This window comes from Globicephala melas, chromosome 1 (genome assembly GCF_963455315.2).
Source record: "Globicephala melas chromosome 1, mGloMel1.2, whole genome shotgun sequence".
In the NCBI taxonomy this organism is placed as follows: Eukaryota; Metazoa; Chordata; class Mammalia; order Artiodactyla; family Delphinidae; genus Globicephala; species Globicephala melas.
Genome location: NC_083314.1, coordinates 39,114,357 through 39,132,434, shown reverse-complemented (window position 1 = coordinate 39,132,434; position 18,078 = coordinate 39,114,357). Strand labels below are relative to the sequence as shown.

The window sequence follows — 18,078 nt, the reverse complement described above, 5'->3', positions numbered from 1 at the left end:
GCCAGTTACATGTCACAGAGAATAGCCAGGAGCTTAGGACCTGTGGCTTCCTGCTCAACACACTTCTTAGTTCCAGACTCACCCCTTGACCTTCTGCTTTCTGTCCCACCAAAGATCCTAGGGGTTGTGATGCCTACTTCCTTTGCCATTGCTCTTAATGTGTTGCTTCTGACTAGGGCTTCCTTCTATCTAGCGTCCATAGAATAGAACAGTCTCTCAATTTCTCTTCTCTCTTGCCTTTTGAGAAACTGAATTTTATCCCAAAAGCTGAAAGATAGCTGACTAGAAATAAAAAGTATCCTTATTAATGCTTATCCTTCCCTCACTCCATCCTGTGATTACTATTACCACCCTGATCATCTACTCTTTCTCACCTCTCCTCTCTTTTCCTTTTCTTGTCACTTTGATCTGCTGGAGGAAAGTTAAGAAAAGAATAAAGGGAGAAAAGAATAAGAAATAAACCCAGAAAGATGTTCTTGAAATGAAGGGCATAAATTCTTGGGTCGAAAGGGCTTATTGAAAGCCTAGCACAATGGATGAAAACTGAACCACAGCAAAAGGTACATCCTTATGAATTTGCAGAACACTGTGAAAAAAAAGAGCTTCTAGAGAGAAAAAAACAGGTTCACTGTGAAAGATGAAGGATTTGAATGCTTTTGACTTCTCAACAGCAAGACAATGGGCAATGCTTCCAAAATTCTGCGAGAAATGATTTCTAATCTAGAATTCTACATCCAGACAAGGTATTAACTGAGTACGAGTCAACATATTAGGTCTCAAAGGTTTTGCTCCCTTATAGCCTTTCTCAGAAAGCTATTAGAGGATGTCTTCAACCAACAAAAACAAACCAAGACACCAGAAGACACGGGGTGCAGAAATTGAGGGCTCTAACTGGAATAAGTGGAGTGACTTCCCAGGATACTGGAGTGGAGACAGCTGGCATTAGATCAGTTCAGAAGCCTCCAGGGAGGACTTCTTTATGGAAATGGAGTGGATAGACCAACTAATGTGTTTTAATATGTTAAGAAGAAACTTATTTATCTGTGGGAGAGTTTGGAGTCAAATTAGCCACAGGTAAGCTAAGCAAATGAAAAGACAAAGTCTGTTATTAGAAAACATTGCAGGAAAGGAAAAATAACCGCAGTCATCACATGAAAAGTAATTACATGACTTAGATGTGACTAGCATTCATCTAGTTATAATATAAGCACAGATAATTGTCTCACCAAGATGGTGATATAAATATCCTGGGGGCAATGGGAAAAGGAGTGGGGTTTGAGTATGAGATTGGAAGTAAGGGATGGGGTAGTAGGAGGAAGCTAAATTCTCAGAGGTGGGTGGATGATGCCTGAAACTGAGGCATCAGCGCACAGTGATTTGAGCATGATGTTCAGATGTGGCGATCAATAGCAGAGCAATCAGCTAATTGAAAGTGGCTGCTTCTGCAGAACAGGAAATTGACAAGGAAGAAGGCTGAGAGGACTAAGGATTTAACACAATGTCTTGGCCATTTAAATGACGTGTATGTATAATGTATATAAAAAGAAACACAAAATTTTCTAAAGAGAAATGAAAACTTTTGCTACCCTTCCCCCCAAATTCCATACAGCAATTTCTAATTAAGGGTCAGAGAATACGGTCTTATTTTTCTCTGGGTAGGACTCAGAGCTCTTGGTGTGATACAATATTAACTCTTAACCACTCAAATAAAGAAACCTGCTCTTATCCCAATCAGCATTTTGCCTTGGCATTGGTAAAGGTCTTCTTACTTCTTTCCCAACTTGGAAGGACCTAACTAATCCACACTGAGAGTCATCCAGCGCATCCTCTTCCCTGTGGGGTTCAGTTATGGCCAGTGACACAGCGACGTTACAATCTCCCTCTCTCCCTCCCCATACCACACTCAAATATCTGTTGAAGTCGTAGATGGACTTTAGGTCTTCCCTTCCAGTTAGGTTTTGAGTATTTAAAGGCATAATGCCTCATGTATAGATATCAATAAATAAAATATACACATTCAGAGCATATAACCCTACTTCACATAAAATTAGAGAAGGGACACTGAAAGCAGAATTACCCGTTTTTAATAATAATAACATTTCATAATAGTAATAATAATTGAATAAGGCCCTCCTGAGGAGCCTTAACCTTCTGAATGCCTCAGAAACAAAGTAGGGTGGGAGCAGCCCTGGGCTGTACATGATGGACGTGGCATCACTGCCTTAACTGTGTGACCAGCACCCCAGCGTCTCAGACCCGCACCTGGTTCTCAGATCATGGACAAGAGAGCTATTCTTACTGTATTGATTTGGTGTAACTAGTTTTTTAAGCTTAAGATTCAATCAATTTTTGGCAGCCATTCTAAAAATAGGCGCCTCAACTCTGCATTCTTGACTTCTGGTTCACTGTGGACTGGAAAACAGAGCTGAGGCAGGAGTGCCATGCAGGCTTGTTGAGTTACGGTCAGACTCACTGGGAACAAGGCTGGTCCTGACCGCACTCGGTGGCATTACTGGGCTGGAGGAGCAGCTTCGATCCCGTCTTGTGTGAGGTTATTTCTGAGCTCAGAAGAGCTGTGTCTGCGTTATTCAGGCTTGACGACTTCTGCTTTTCATCTGGTTCCTTTTGTTCAGATTGACACCACTCCTGGCGCCTTTCCAGAGCTGGCAGTCCTCTTTCCCATCCTTGTTTGCAATTCTTGTTGGGTGGATTCGTGTCCTCGGTTTTCCAGGCAGCCGTGTCCAGTGCTCCTGGGCAGATTTAACCGAAGATTTCCTTCCCTTCCTTCTAGAGCTATGCCTTTATTATTTTTCCCTCCCTTAGTCTGTCAGCCAAGCCTGAGTAAGATTATTTGAAAGAAATGATTGGGATGTATCCATACAATGGGTTATATTCATCAGTAAGAAGGAATAAACTATGGATACATGCAACAGCATGAATGGATCTTGGACATTCTGCTAAGTGGAAAAAGCCAGTCTCAAAAGGTCACATACTGTATGATCCTGTTTATATAATGTTCTTGAAATGACATAATTATAAAAAAAGGAGAAGAGATTAGTGGTTTCTGGGGGGGAGTGATTATAAAGGGGTAGTAGAAGGGGATGGCTGTGGTGATGGAACAGTTCTGTATTTTGAATGTGGTACTCAGTACATGAATCTACGCATGTGACACTGTGACACAGAATTATACATACACTTTACGGCAATGTGAATCTTCTGGTTTTTATATTACGCTCTAGTTATATAAGCTGTAACCAGTGAGGAAACTGGCTAAAGGGTACGCACATGGAATCTCTCTGTACTATCTTTACAGCTTTCTGTGAATTTATAATTATTTTAAAATAAAACTTTTTTTAAAAAAAAAAACTATTGCTATATGCAACAACATGGCTAAATCTCAAAATAATTATGCTGAATGAATAAGCCAGTCAGAAAAGGAAACAAAAAAATACAGATAATTAGACTACATCAAATCTAAAAACTTTAATGCTGCAAACCATACCATCAAGGAAGTGAAAAGACAACCGACATGATGTGAGAAAATATTTGCAAATCATGTATCTGATAAAGGATTTATATCCAGAATATGTAAAGAACTCTTATAACTCAATAATAAAAAGATAAACCCAACTGAAAACCGAGCACAGGATTTGAGTGGACATTCTCCAAAAAGACATGCCAATGGTTATTAAGCACATGAAAAGATGTTTAACATCATCAGTCATGTGAGAAATGCAAAGCAAAGCTACAGAGAGATAACAGTTCACACTCACTAGGATGGCAATAATCAAAAAGACAGATAATAACAAGTGTTGATAAGGTTATGGAGACATTTGGGACCCTCATACCCCACTGGTGGGAATGTAAAATGCTGCAGCTACTTTGGAAGATACTATGACAGTGCTTCAAAATGTTAAACATAGTTACCATATAACACAGTATTTTACTCCAAGAGAATTGAAAACATGTTCATACAAAAGCTTGCACAGCAGTGTCCATAGCAGCATTGTTCATCAGTGGAAAGGTCCCAATGCCCATGAACTGATGAATGAATGAATGAAATACGGAATATCCATACTATCCTTAATATTGTGAACATTCGTCAACGATAAAAAGGAATAAAGTACTGATGCGTGCTACAACATGGGCGAACCTTGAAAACGTTCTGCTAAATGGAAGAAGCTACTCACAGGAAGCCACATGTATTATGTAATTTATAAGAAATATCCAGAATAGGGAAGTCGAAAGGGACAGAAAGTGGATTTGCAGTTGCCTAGGATTAGGGGATTAGGGAGGAAATGGGGAATGACTGATAAATGGGTACAGGAATTTCTTTTGCAGGGGGGCATGAAAATATTCTAAACTTAGATTGTGCTAATGGTTGCACAACTCTATAAATGTACTAAAAGCCATTGAACTGTACATTTTAAATGAATGTATTTTATGATGTTTAAAAAGAATATATACTGTCTGATTACATTTATATAAAATTCTTGGAAATGTAAGCTAATCTATGGTGACAGAAAACATCAGTTGCTTGGAGATGGGAGGCGGAGGGGGAGGGATTATAAATGCACGTGACAAAACTTTTAGCGGTGATGGATATGTTACTACCTGGATTGCGGTGATTGTCTTATGGGTGTATACATATGTCAAAGCTTATCAAATGGTATACGTCAACATGTAAAGTTCATTGTATGTCAGTAGTAACTCATTTTTGGGCTTCCCTGGTGGCACAGTGGTTGAGAGTCCGCCTGCCGATGCAGGGGACACGGGTTCGTGCCCCGGTCCGGGAAGATCCCACATGCCACTGAGCGGCTGGGCCCGTGAGCCATGGCCGCTAACTAAGCCTGTGCATCTGGAGCCTGTGCTCCGCAACGGAAGAGGCCACAACAGTGAGAGGCCCGCGTACCGCAAAAAAAAAAAAAAAAAAAAAAGTAACTCATTTTTAAAGTAAGGCATAGCAAAAGCATGTGAAATTCACTAACATGACAAATATTTATTGGGTACTGGCATAACATTAGCTCCCCCGGCTGCAATGGCAAGGAAAAGCTGAATCCAGCCTTCAAGCTATTGTAAGGGCACAGGCAAAGAAAGAAGAATATGATTGCAAAATGGTGTCTATAACACGAGCTCAGTGGAAATACAGATAGTCCCTGACTTAGGATTTTTCGACTTTATAATGGTGTGAAACCGATATGCCTTCAGTAGAGACCGTACTTCCAATTTTGAATTTTGATCTTTTCCTGGGCTAGTGATATGCAGTATGATATGCTCTTGTGATGCTGGGCAGTGGCAGTGAGCTGCAGCACCTAGTCAGCCACGCGATCACAAGGATCAACCATTCTGTTTTTCACTTTTAATACAGAATTCAATAAATTACATAAGATATTTAACACTTTATTATAAAACAGGCTTTGTTTTTCACGACTTTGCCCAACTGTAGGCTAATGTTCGTGTTCTGAGCGCTTTTAAGGTAACTAGGCTAAGTTGTGATGTTTGGTAGGTTAGGTGTATTAAGTGCATTTTTGACTTACGATATTTCCAATTTATGATGGGCTTATTGGAATGTAACCCTATTGTAAATCGAGGAAGATCTGTATGCCTGGGGAGTTGCAGTCACCCTCACGGGGACAGATGGAGAGGAGGAGTGTTGGAGAGGCTTCCTGGAAGAGGTAGCACTTGAGCTTAGCATTCAAGGGCAAATGGGGGTTACGTGTAGAATGTGGGGTTTTATGATGACGTAATGGTCCTTCTTCATGACACTAATGTAGGCGGATCAGCAGTAGCATGTAGTAGGTGCTTGTTACATCTCCAGGGGACCTGATTTTATTCTGTTCATATCAAAGCCATGCTTTTTTCCCCAGGAGCCACATCACAGTGAAGTGGATTGTTGTGTTGACATGCACCTTAACAATAAATACAAAGCAAAGATATAACATCCTTCAGTGCTGTTGGCAGACTTGCTATTATTTAATTATTTGTGATTACATTTTTAAAGTCTGTTTGCTGTGTTGTTTGCTGTGTGAGAACCAGGACTGAGTGGCACATTCCCCATCCTGTCTCTGGCAGGTAGTGTAGTTGGCACATAGCAGGGCTTTAAAATGATGGCTTGCTGATAGGTTTGGATTTGGGCTGGTCCAGAGCACATAACACATTTGACTGAAGGCTTCAGGCATGGTTCAAGCTTTTTGTGAAAAAACGTATACAGTGACGCAGTCCAGCTCTCCTGTACCCAGCCCCCACTGCTGTCTGTCTCCTACTTCTGGCCCCAGTCATGCCAGCTGCCCCACCCTAGCCCTGCCTCCCACAAGTTTGTCCTAGTGGCCTGGTGTTTGGAGACTCTTTCTTTGGGTCCACTCCCAGAGGCTTCATGAGGTGAGGTTCTTCTGAGAAGGTCAGAAGCATCTGCCAATGGGTGGGCAGCTCTGACCATTGGACTGCTCTGAGGAAGCTGGGCGTTCTTGGGCCCTAGTTCATGGACCACTGATGTGTATTTTTCCTCCTCCTCTCTTCTCTAGCACTTCTGTATGCCACCATCTTCGGGAATGTGACAACCATTTTCCAGCAGATGTACGCCAACACCAACAGGTATCATGAGATGCTCAACAGCGTCCGGGACTTCCTGAAGCTCTACCAGGTTCCCAAGGGACTGAGCGAGCGCGTCATGGATTACATCGTGTCTACCTGGTCCATGTCCAGAGGCATCGACACAGAGAAGGTAAGGAGGCGACAGGCTCAGGTAAACCACTTGTCTCTCGGCTTTCCCAGGGAGACCTGAGGCTCACCTAGGGCAGTGCTTCTCACACCTGACTGTGCATCTGAATTCTCCTGGGTATAGTTTTGGAATCCCAGGTCCTACCTCCAAAGATTTTGATTGCTTCCAGATCAGCCTTTCTCAAGAACTGGCAATTAAGAGATATTATTTTAGAAATTGGAAAGGCAGGGGTGTCTCCTGGAGAACAGACGGACCTGCAGTCTAACTGTCTAGGACAGGATTTCCCAGGCTGGTATGCTGATAAGAATCAGGGCCACCCAGGGTGAGATGACCAGTGTTACTGATTTTCCTTTCACCTCGGACTCCAAGATGGCACAGAATTGCTGCTGATCCGCTCTTTATTCAAACTTGCGCTATTTTGTTCATCATGGATTTTTTGCATGAATTTTGATTTTTCAGAGTATTGCCCTAAACTCTGATTTATCTTGATGACTGAGTTTTTAGCATCTCCTTAAATTTTGTGTCCAAGGCTGTTGCCTTACTCTAGTCTTGGCTCTGCTGAGAATCCCATGATATGGTCATTAAAAACAGATTCCCAGCCACAATCCCAGATCTTTGGAATCAGAATTTTGTGGGGAGGAATGGGGTGGAGCGGGGATTGGAAATCTGCATTTTTAACCAATGTCCTCTTAGTTAGACGAGCCTGGGAGATACCGACCAAGGGCTTGTGCCTTAATAAGCAGTTGACTTAACCAGAGCATCCCTTAGGCTCCTTTTTAGGCATCAGTTTTCCCACCTGTAAAGTGGAAATGGCAATAAATATCTATCATTCTCCAAGAGTTGCATTATTCTAGATGCATTTCAATAAAGTGAAGAAAATTTGGTGGTACTGGAAAGAATAGAGAAAAGATACAGTGGACTTTCAATTAATCATTTATGAATGGTCTCCTTTGTAATATTTGCTACGAGCAAAGATGTAATCCTAGGTTAGTTTTTCTCTGCTTCTCAAGTCTTTTTAATAGCACTTCTCCCTTTAATCACCATTCCTTAAGTGCTCAGGGAATACTGATACCTTTCATTGTTAGAATGAGGCAAACAGAACGATATCACGATTGCAAAAGTACCTTATGACACCTTCAGAGCCAAATTCAGCTGCCTTGGGGATCAGCTCTCCATGCTCCTGGCCTTTCTCCATTGGAAGAGTCAGTTGAGAGTTGACAGTTTAATTGGGGAAATTTAACTAAATTTAACTGATCCCAACTTAAACAGAACAATACCTTGATTGATTGAATACCTGCCATAATAACAATAACCAGCTACCCTGTCTTGAAGGTGCATTAAGAGCAGATGCTTGGGCTTCCCTGGTGGCGCAGTGGTTGGGAGTCCGCCTGCCAATGCGGGGGACGCGGGTTCGTGCCCCGGTCTGGGAGGATCCCGCATGCTGCGGAGCGGCTGGGCCCGTGGGCCATGGCCGCTGGGCCTGCGCATCCGGGGCCTGTGCTCCGCAGCGGGAGAGGCCGCAATGGTGAGAGGCCCGTGTACCGCAAAAAAAAAAAAAAAAAAAAGAGCAGATGTGTACTGCACAACTGCACGTGCCTGGCCCTGCATTCGCACTTCACTTAGGCTTCATGACAACCCTGGGAGGCATCCGCTCTTATTTCTATTGAAGGAGTGAGGACACAGCAACCCAATTAATTTTATTAATTGCCCCTGGTCACAGAGTTCAGAATGGCAGAGTCAGGGTTGGAACCCAGTTTTGTCTGACTTCAAAGCTTGTGCTTTTCCTACTATTACTTTTTTGTTGTTGTTTTTAATTCAAAACATGTACTGGAGGGCAGAAGGATGAGTCCAGGTGAAGTTGCCCTCATTTCTCAGACAGGCAGGTCGTCGGTTGGGTGGGACTTCATCTGTGGCTTTGCTAACCCCTGGCGCCACTGTGCCTGTTGTTTCTGCTCTGCTGTCTCAACCAGGTCCCTGTAGCTTCTATGGGTGCCTGGCAGCTAATGGAGCAGAAAGGAACTTGGATCTCTCAGCCCTGGGGCTCCCTTTCCCAGGGGCCAGGATGCCTTTGTAAATCTGGCTGTTGGGAAAGAAACCCTTTCCTGCCCTCACTGCAGGTCTGGGCTGGGTGGCTGCCCATGGGAGACAGCACCCATCAGCACTGGCCCTCTCTTCCCCTCCCTGCTATCTCCCTGGAGGGCTCTGTTATTTGCCCCACGTCCTGGTCCAGATGGAAGGGGGACTATTGTGACACTCAGTGCAGAGCCCAGCCCGGCCTGGGGTGGCCGCTATTCCTTGGCAGGCAGCTCCTGGGGAAAAAGCCAGTCCCAAGGTTCTGAGCCCTTCCCTGGTTTCCCTCCCCTCCAGTCTAGGTCAGAATGGTCGATGATGACCAGGCGATGTATGTGCGATAGAAGGGTGGGAGTGCTGGGCAACTCCGGTGTTACCAGTAATTATCTGATGACCTTGAGCACATCATTGGTCCCTCTGAGCCTCAGTTTCCTTGTCTGTGATACATGGAAACTAGATGACTTTTAAGAATAAGGCTGACCTCTAAGGCCCTTTTAGCTCTGACCTCCTGGACTTCAAAGCCTCCCTCAGGCTGACCTGCTGCTCTGCTGTGATAACAATGTCAGACATGGCAGCTCCCATGCATTGAGCCCTGTCCCGCGCCGGGCAGCGTACCAGGACTTTCACACAGCAGCTCATGGAATCCTCTGAAGAATTCTATACTCAAGTTAGAAGAAGACGACTTGGGGAAAGAAGCATAGCTTCAAGTCCACGCGACTAGTACATGTGGAAGCCAGGACTTGCATCCAGATCTGCTTGATCCTAAAGCCTGTTCTCGCATCCATGCTTCATCCTAACCCCCACCCCTCCTCTCCCCCAGGGAGACTCCATGAACTTCTGTGGGGACAGCTCCTTGGGGCCTTCGAAGCCTCAGGGATCAGCAAGAGTGGTCTCTCCTCAAACCAAGTAGAAGGGCAGGTGGCCCGGGAAGGCTGCGGGGTCTTGAGCTGACGTTCAGGAGCCCCTGCCAGTGTGAAGCCAACAGAAGAATGATGGAGATGCTGATGGCCGTGAGAGTGTAATTTCTCAACTCCAAGTGCCCTCTCCTCTCCACATGTGCTTTCCCGTGGCTCTGGAACAGTGCCCACGAATAAAGCATTATCTCCACACTCTGCCAGCAAAGCCCAGCCCAAGGGAAAGGAAATATTTAAAGGTGAAATCACCTAGAGAACAAATCTTTGTTTCAAACCACTGGGCACGGTTTTGACATGACAAGCAAGTGTTCCCCACTCCCTGGTGTTCTGCTTGGAGAGAAGAGGATCCAACTTAAACCTGCATTTCTACAGGAGTCTTGTTTTACTGAACCTGAAGGAGAAGTACTTAGTGAGCGCTCTGCCTAAGCATTGGCTGTCTGAGTTTTCCTCTGCCTCAGTCAGTCCTCCATCCCCACTCCAGAGAGCATGCTCACTTCCTTGGCATCCTACAGCCCAGAGCAAGAACGCAGAGGCACATAGAGGACGGGGACCTGCATTTATTGAGTCCCTGACTGGGGCCAGGTGCTGTCCTGAGGATGTGTACTGGTAGATATAATTTCATTGAATCCTCATAAGGCAACATTAGCAGCACGCTTTTTTATAGAAGAAACTGAAGTGTAGAGCAGTTAAGTCACTTGGAGAGGAAGGAACTGGGATTTCAACTGTTTGACCTCCTCTTTCCAGTGCAGAGCATGGGGGCATGCAGAGGGGTGGGATTGGAGCAGAGCTGTCCTGGGCAAGGTGAGATTTGAGCTGGGTTTTGAAGGAGGCTGAGGGACTTCCAAATTCGGAGGTGAGGGCTTCCCTGGTGGCGCAGTGGTTGAGAGTCCGCCTGCTGATGCAGGGGACACGGGTTTGTGCCCCGGTCCGGGAAGATCCCACATGCCACGGAGCAACTAGGCCCGTGAGCCATGGCCGCTGAGCCTGCGCATCCGGAGCCTGTGCTCCGCAATGGGAGAGGCCACAACAGTGAGAGGCCTGCGTACGGCAAAAAAAAAAAAAAAAAAAAAAATTCGGAGGTGAGCACCAGATGCAGAGGCAAATGTCCTGTGCTGAGGTGGAGAAGCAGGGGTGGGGAAGTAACCAGCACCCCAAGGAAATGTCTTCACTTAACACGTTTGATTTTATGCCCCCAGCTTTGTTCACAGGCTAGGACAGGAGAAAGGATTATTTTAGGAACACTCCTGACTTTTCTGGAAAACTACACTTGAAGGTGTCCTCTTGTGTTACTTCGTGCTTGCTACGTAAGGAGCTATGAATGATTTCTTGCAAAAATTTAGTCCAGAGAAATACTTCTCTCCATAGGAAAGGCTGAGAAATTTTTATTTCTTTGGAATATGAGACCCCCATGGCCTCTTACAGTTCCCATTTTGCCTTGAGTTCCTAGACGCTGAGAGTCAAATTACAAGCCCTTTTGTTTGGGGCAGCTTTATCATATAGGAAGTGATTTGTATCTAAACTGGGCTCTGGAGTCAGACTACCTAGTTGGAGAGCCCAGCTCTGCAGTTTCCTGGCTGTGCAACTTTGAGCAAGTTATTGATCTTTCCTGTACTTCAGTTTCCTCATCTGTAAAATGGTACCATAATAGCACTTACGTCATAGGGTTTATGTGAGGATTTCAATTAGCTTGAAAACATAAAATCACAACTCTCCTGACTTTCCCTCTGCTTTCTTTCTTCATTGTTCTCCTTAGCACTTACTGCTAAATGTTACTTATTTTGTTTTTTATTTGCAAATAGCCCTAACCTCTAAATTTTACTTATTTTGCTTGTCCCCTCCCACTAGATAGTAAGTCACACAAAGGCAGGAGGTTTTGTTCGCGCTACATCCTCAGAGCCTAGAATGATTCCCGGCATACAATAAGGTATTCCATAGATGTGTGTGAAATGAATGAATGACTCCAAAGTGCCTAGCAATGCCTGGCACGTAGCAAGTGCTCAGTAAATATTACTTAATATCTTTCTTCAACTCACATCCACCTTCAGTCCATCAACAGACCATGTCAGCTGTATCTTCAGAATACATTTGGAATTTGATTACTTCTCACTGGCTTCCCTGCCAGCATCCCAGTCCAAGTCCCCTCACTGCTCACCTAGACACCTGCAGGAGTGAGCTAACTCGATTCCTGGCTCCACTCCTGCCAGCCTACAGTTGGCCCTCTAACTCCACTCTGGAGCTGCAATGATCGTCTTAAAATATAGAGGATGCCCTGTCACTCCCCTGTTCCAAGTCCTCCAGTGTGTCCCCATTACACTCAGTATCATAATCAAGATCTTTTCATAGTTTAAAAGTCTCCACATGCTCTCGTGCTTGACGTTCTCCTGAAACCTCATCTGCCGTGCCCACCTTTCCCGTCATTCACACTGGCTATTGCTCAGGTCTCCTCACAGCCTTGGCTATTCCGCTGGAATGTTCTTCTTTCATAGGGCTCCTTCTGACACGTTATGTAGATGTCAGCTTAATTGTCACCTCCTCAGAGAGGGCTTCCCGGATTTCCTGTCTAAAGGGTCCCAACATACTCCCAGCCCCCGACTCAGGCCCCTGTCCTGAGCATTTAGCACAGATTTTGGGATCACTGCGGCTGTCTTGTCCATTGGTGCCTTGAAAAGTATGGTCTAGTCTAGTGGGTGTTGCTTCCGTCCTGGGAAGCAGTGAGCTGGAGGCCACACCGAGGATCCTGACACTTTTTCTCCCCATGCTTGCCAGGTCCTGCAGATCTGCCCCAAGGACATGAGAGCTGACATCTGCGTGCATCTGAACCGCAAGGTGTTCAAGGAGCACCCGGCCTTCCGGCTGGCCAGCGACGGCTGCCTGCGGGCACTGGCCATGGAGTTCCAGACGGTGCATTGCGCCCCAGGGGACCTCATCTACCACGCGGGAGAGAGTGTCGACAGCCTCTGCTTTGTGGTCTCCGGCTCCCTGGAGGTGATCCAGGATGACGAGGTGGTAGCCATTCTAGGTAGGTGTTGCCTTTGCTGGATGGAAACCTGCTGGTACCTGGGGTTGGTTTAGCTACTGCCTTCAACCAGAAATGGCTCCACAGGGCAGGACCAATGGTTGGCATCCATACGTCTATCCAGCAAATATCTGATTGCCTGTCTTGTGCCAGGCAGTGTTTGAAGCACTTGGGATGTTTCAATGGAAGAAATGGATTTTGTCCTACAGGGGCTCTACTGGGGAGAGGTGAACAAATTAGCAGACATTTGTATACAGTGGAAGGGACATCTAATCCGGGATTCAGGTATTGGGGATGGCTTCCTGGAAGAAATGACATCGAAGTTGAAACCTAAAAAATGGATATGAGTTAACATGGTGAAGGGAAGGGACAAAGCAGTATTCTATGCAGAGGGGAAAGCGTGTGTGAAATCACCACAGAGAGAGAGAGAAGTCATGATTCATTTGTACAAGTGTGCGTACTCAGTGTGGCTGGAACACGCAGAGTAAGGAGGGGTGTGGTGAGAGATGAGTCTGGGAAGGGAGCTCTGAGCCCTAGGCAGATCATGGCAGGCTCTGGAAGCCATGTTAAGGGACTTGGATTTTATTTTGGGGAGCCAATGAAGGGTTTAAAGCAAGGGAGAGGCACGATCAGATTTGTACTTTAGAAAGATAATCGTAGTTGCAGAGTTAATTGAAGGGGGAAGACTGGGGTAGGGAGATGAGCCTGGAGACCTGTTATCTAGGGGTAAGTTGGTGGAGCCCCGAACTAATATTTGTGGTGGGCAGAGGGAGAGAAGCAAATGGAGTTGACATATTTAAGTAGAATCAACAGCACCTGATGATGGTTTGGCTGTGGGAGGAGAGGGAAGTCAATGAGGACTGCAAGATCCCTCACTTGGAAACTTGGGAGGTGGCGTGCCAGGCACTGTAATAGGGAGTGTGGAGGGAGGAGGCATGACATGGGGGAACGTGGATATTTGGTATTTGAGCATCAATGGCCTTTGAGAGATTCATCTGGTTGCCTGAGGCAGCTGCAGAACAGCTCTTTAGTGGGGGCATGTTTACCTCTCTGAGGGGGCAAGCCCTCATAATAATACCCATCATTTATGGTCATCTATTCTGTATCAGGCATTTTACATACAGATGCTCAGTTCATCTTTACAGTAACCCTATGAAGTAGTTTTATTATCCCCATTTTGTAGATGAGACACTGACAGCTCAGAGAGGTTGAGGAACTTTCCCAAGTCTTCATAGCTGGTGAGGTCCATGGAGCCAGCATCCTGGGGTCCCTCTGACTCCAGAACCTCTGCTCTGATCTATTTAGCATCACTTCATTCCCAGTGTTAGTATGTAGTTTGCTGGCCCATTCAGTTGCCAGACACTGCTAGACACTGTGGGCTTCTTTTTTTTTTTTTTAATCTTTGGGTGTGCTTTCTTAGGAAACTGAGGCAGGGAGACATTGTTAAACTGAAGTTAGACTTGAGATTCAAACCAAGTATCAAGACAGAGATAGTATCTTTTTTCTAAAGCCTAAACTTTGTTTCTGCTTGATTTGAGAGTATATGATATGCAGCCTCTTTTCTCCCCGACCCTGAGCCAACTTGCCCCCTTGATCATATTCTACTCAGGTTAACCCAAGGATGCTTTGTATTCCTTCAGCGTGTGCTGACAGATGGTGGGAGGGAGGCTGGGATAGAGATTCAGTGGGGGATGGAGGCTGAAACTGTTTGTCGAAATAAGTTTTGGATTCCTAGTGTCCACTGAACTCTGCAGACAGGATTATTATTCTGTTCCTTGCCTTTCTCATCCACAGAGACATGAGATTTGACGTGTGTGTAAGGAACAGCACACATTAAGGGCAAAGCCATTGCTTCAGTATCACTGCAGGGAAAGGTTACTTATCTCTACCTTTAATACTATCAGTGTCCCCGATAAAGAGGACTTTCCTTTAGCGATGGCTCTCTCAGGACATTTGCCTGGCTGGGAAGAAGAGTCACTAGTGACTCTTTCCTTATTTGAATTTGAATTTGATCCTTTGGTGTAGGTCATCTTTCACCCATTCCCTTCACCATATGCCTTTCCAAGGAGTCTAGCCTCAGACCAGTGCCATCTCCCTTACATATTCACGCTCAGGGCTTCCTTACTGACACCTCACCACGCTCCCCCCACCCCCCGCCCTAAGCTAAACAGCTGCACTATTAGGGGTTGGGTTTGGACACCTAGGCATGGAGGTAGGAAGAGCTGCAGAGGGTGAGGAAGGCAAATTATTACTTCCCAGCCCCATCTCATTTCTCCTCAGCCTGGGCTTCTTGTGGGGAAGCAACCAGGGCTTGGTTCAATTTTGATTTATTCGGTCAATTGACTACTTCTCCAAGTCCAGCCCTCCGCCTCAGTCCCTCCTGGGCATCCTGCCAGCTCTAGCCAGCAGCGTGGATGGGGCCTCTGAAATAGCTCAGCAGCTTCAGATTCAAAGTGGTTGCTGCCCTCATGCTGTCCAGACTTGAAAAAGCAGGTATCCCCAGGAGCCAGATTGGGTCCAGAAAGTAGGTCCAAACTTGACGTCCTAAAGAATCTTTGACATTTCAAGAGGCTCTTATTCTTTAAAAGGACAACGCAGGCCCTTTGAATGAACTTGACCTCTGGGCCAAGAGGTGTAAGAGAGTCCACGCTCTTTTTCCCTTGGAAACCTCAGAGTTTTGTTGTTGTTGTTTTCCTCTAATTAGAGTACCTTCTGCTCAATGAACTGAAATCAGTTAGTTCTTGTAGAGAGGGTTTAAGCATCCAATGGCTATTAGAACTAGATCTTTAGTGTCCTTTGATGCCTTTCAGTTCAGTCCAACTGAAATTTATTGAGGCAACTGTCACAGAGGTGGGGATGCATCACTGGATCAAGCATGAGCCCAGCCTTCAAGGAGCTGCTGCAAGGAGTTCCTCAAGGAGGAGACTGACATTATTTAAAAGGCACCAGTCACACTGCTTGGCAACTCTTACCATAGAGAGAATACAGGTGCTTCTAGAAGGTTATAGGACCTGTAACTATTGAGCAGCTACTGTGTACCCAGTGCTCCAGTGAGAATAGCCAGGGAATCCTTAGTTACCATAAAACAGGAGGCTTTTGGAAAAAGCCCAGAACTCATCCATCTCATTCCTTTGGTCTCTAGTCTCTTGTGATCAGTTCACTCATTTACGCTCTGCTCATTTGTTTCCTCCTTCCAGTTCTAACATTCCACCCCCATTCTCTGTTTCATTTTAGCACAGACTCCATAAATGAGGAAAAGGGTCAGGACTCATAACTGAGTGTGTTCAGTATGTGTTAAAAATAAAACCCTTTCTAATAAAAGTTTTCTAGAAAAGTGTTTTTCAAACTTTCTTGACTCAATGTATATTGTATTATGAGCTAATAAACACACGTGCACACACACAATTATACATAAAATGCAGCACTGAACTCTTGCTGTATGAAATGCAACCTCGTGTTTTCTACTAGATTCTATTCACTTTCATTTAAAAAGAAATTGACTGTCATGACCCACTAAATTACTTACTTGACCTGCTGTCAGCCCGCAGTTTAAAAACATGGTCCCACAAACACAGACGACCTCTCTCCTGGATTGAAAGCCATGCTGTCCCCTGAGGACAGAGAATATACTAGATGATCTCTTGTGTTCTCCTTTCCCTCTGAGGTTCTCTGCCTGATTTTTGAGGTGATACCCTCCTAATCTCCTTTTGGAATTCTCTTAGAAATCACTTCGTGGCTTCTCTAATTTAGTTTCTTGGCTCTTTGAAATAAATTCAAGCCTTTAGCCTGTGCATTTTATTCATTAGATTTTTTTTTATTTTTATTTTTTTTTGCGGTACACGGGCCTCTCACTGTTGTGGCCTCTCCCATTGCGGAGCACAGGCTCCGGACATGCAGGCTCAGCGGCCATGGCTCACGGGCCCAGCCGCTCCACGGCATGTGGGATCTTCCCAGACCGGGGCACGAACCCGTGTCCCCTGCATCGGCAGGCGGACTCTCAACCACTGTGCCACCAGGGAAGCCCCATTAGATTTTTAAAAAGTAATCTTCTAGTTGTTCATAGATATCAGAATAAAAAGTCACAGGTCCTCATTCTGTCCCTGCCCCAGTGGTACTCTTAGCATCTGCAAGTCAAGTAAGTTGTTTTCTCAGTTCTGTGTTAGTTGACCAATGTAAATGAGAGATGAGCTTTCATCAGGGCTCAGCTTGAGTGTGACCCATCTCTCTGTGTTTCCATCTTATAAGTGCAGTGTTTAAATGCTCCTGTTTCACTGTGATTTGAATCCCTGTAGTAAATTTATGGGTTTTGCATTTTAATACTTAATTTATATTTTAATCTCAGATCATCTTGTATCTTTTTGTTTTGTTTTGGTTCATCGTCTTGGGCAAGACAGACGTTTTTGTTGCCAGGCTACACTGAGTAGTGGAAAGAGCCCTGGACCTGGGACTGGAGATGTAACTGTGACCCCAGTTCTGCACTAACTCCCTGCAGGAGTTGCCACTAACTGGTTAAGTCTCCAAGGCCTCCTGTGGTTCTGCTAAGACCATCACACTGCCACAATTGCATATTTACTCATCTGTCGCCTATGAGCTGAGGTCCTTTGGTTTCATATCTCTGGCATGGCCCAGCACATGGAAGGTACTGGGGGCTGTTTGCTGAATTGAGCTGAATTGAATTGAAAGGCAGAGGCTGGGCTGTGAAGGGCCCCATGGTCCAGAATAAGGGGCTGGACTTTATCTTGGGGGGATGAGGGGCCCAGAGAGGGTTTTAAACATGGGAGTGACATGAAGATTTGGGTTCCACAAATATCGAGGCATGGAGGCTAACAGGGAGGCTCAGGTGAGAAATCATGAGGGCCTGAGTGAGGTGGTGGAAGGGAGATGGGGAAGAAGAGCCAGAGAGAGCGGGAGAGGGGGAACCTCCAGGATATGGAGCTGAGAACCATGAAGGGCAGCAGTGGGACGTGGGCTGGAGAGGCAGATCTGGGCTAGCCTGTTGACGTTTCTAAATGTGAGCCTGAGGAACGAGGTAGTGGGAAGCCACCAAGGGTGGTGAGTAAAGTGTGACACTGCTAGAGCTGTGATTTGTAAAAATTAACGAATTTGACATAGAGACAAGGAGACCATTAGGTGACTGCGGCTTATAGTAAGGATGAAAGGTGTTATGGTGTGGGCCGGAGAAACCGAGACAGGAGTCGGGCTGCCAAATAAAACACAGATATCCAGTTAAATTTGAATTTCATATAAACAAAGAATAATTTTTAGCTGAAGTATTTCCTAAATATTGATGGGGCATGTGTATGCTAAGATGTACCCATTTATCTGAAATTCAGATTTAACTGGGTGACCTGTACTTGCTG

The 18,078-nt window shown here is 45.3% G+C and overlaps 1 protein-coding gene across 3 annotated transcripts in view; it reads left to right on the top strand.

The window, feature by feature from the left end:
* The window catches only part of KCNH1 (potassium voltage-gated channel subfamily H member 1), a 416,698-nt gene that overhangs the window by 287,332 nt on the left and 111,288 nt on the right, over nucleotides 1-18,078 (top strand). For all 3 annotated transcript variants that reach the window (XM_030872943.2, XM_030872942.2, XM_060294397.1), the window contains 2 exons: nucleotides 6,522-6,721; nucleotides 12,469-12,721. In XM_030872943.2, the coding sequence (XP_030728803.1) occupies nucleotides 6,522-6,721; nucleotides 12,469-12,721 (453 nt within the window). The remainder of the gene's footprint in view (nucleotides 1-6,521; nucleotides 6,722-12,468; nucleotides 12,722-18,078) is intronic.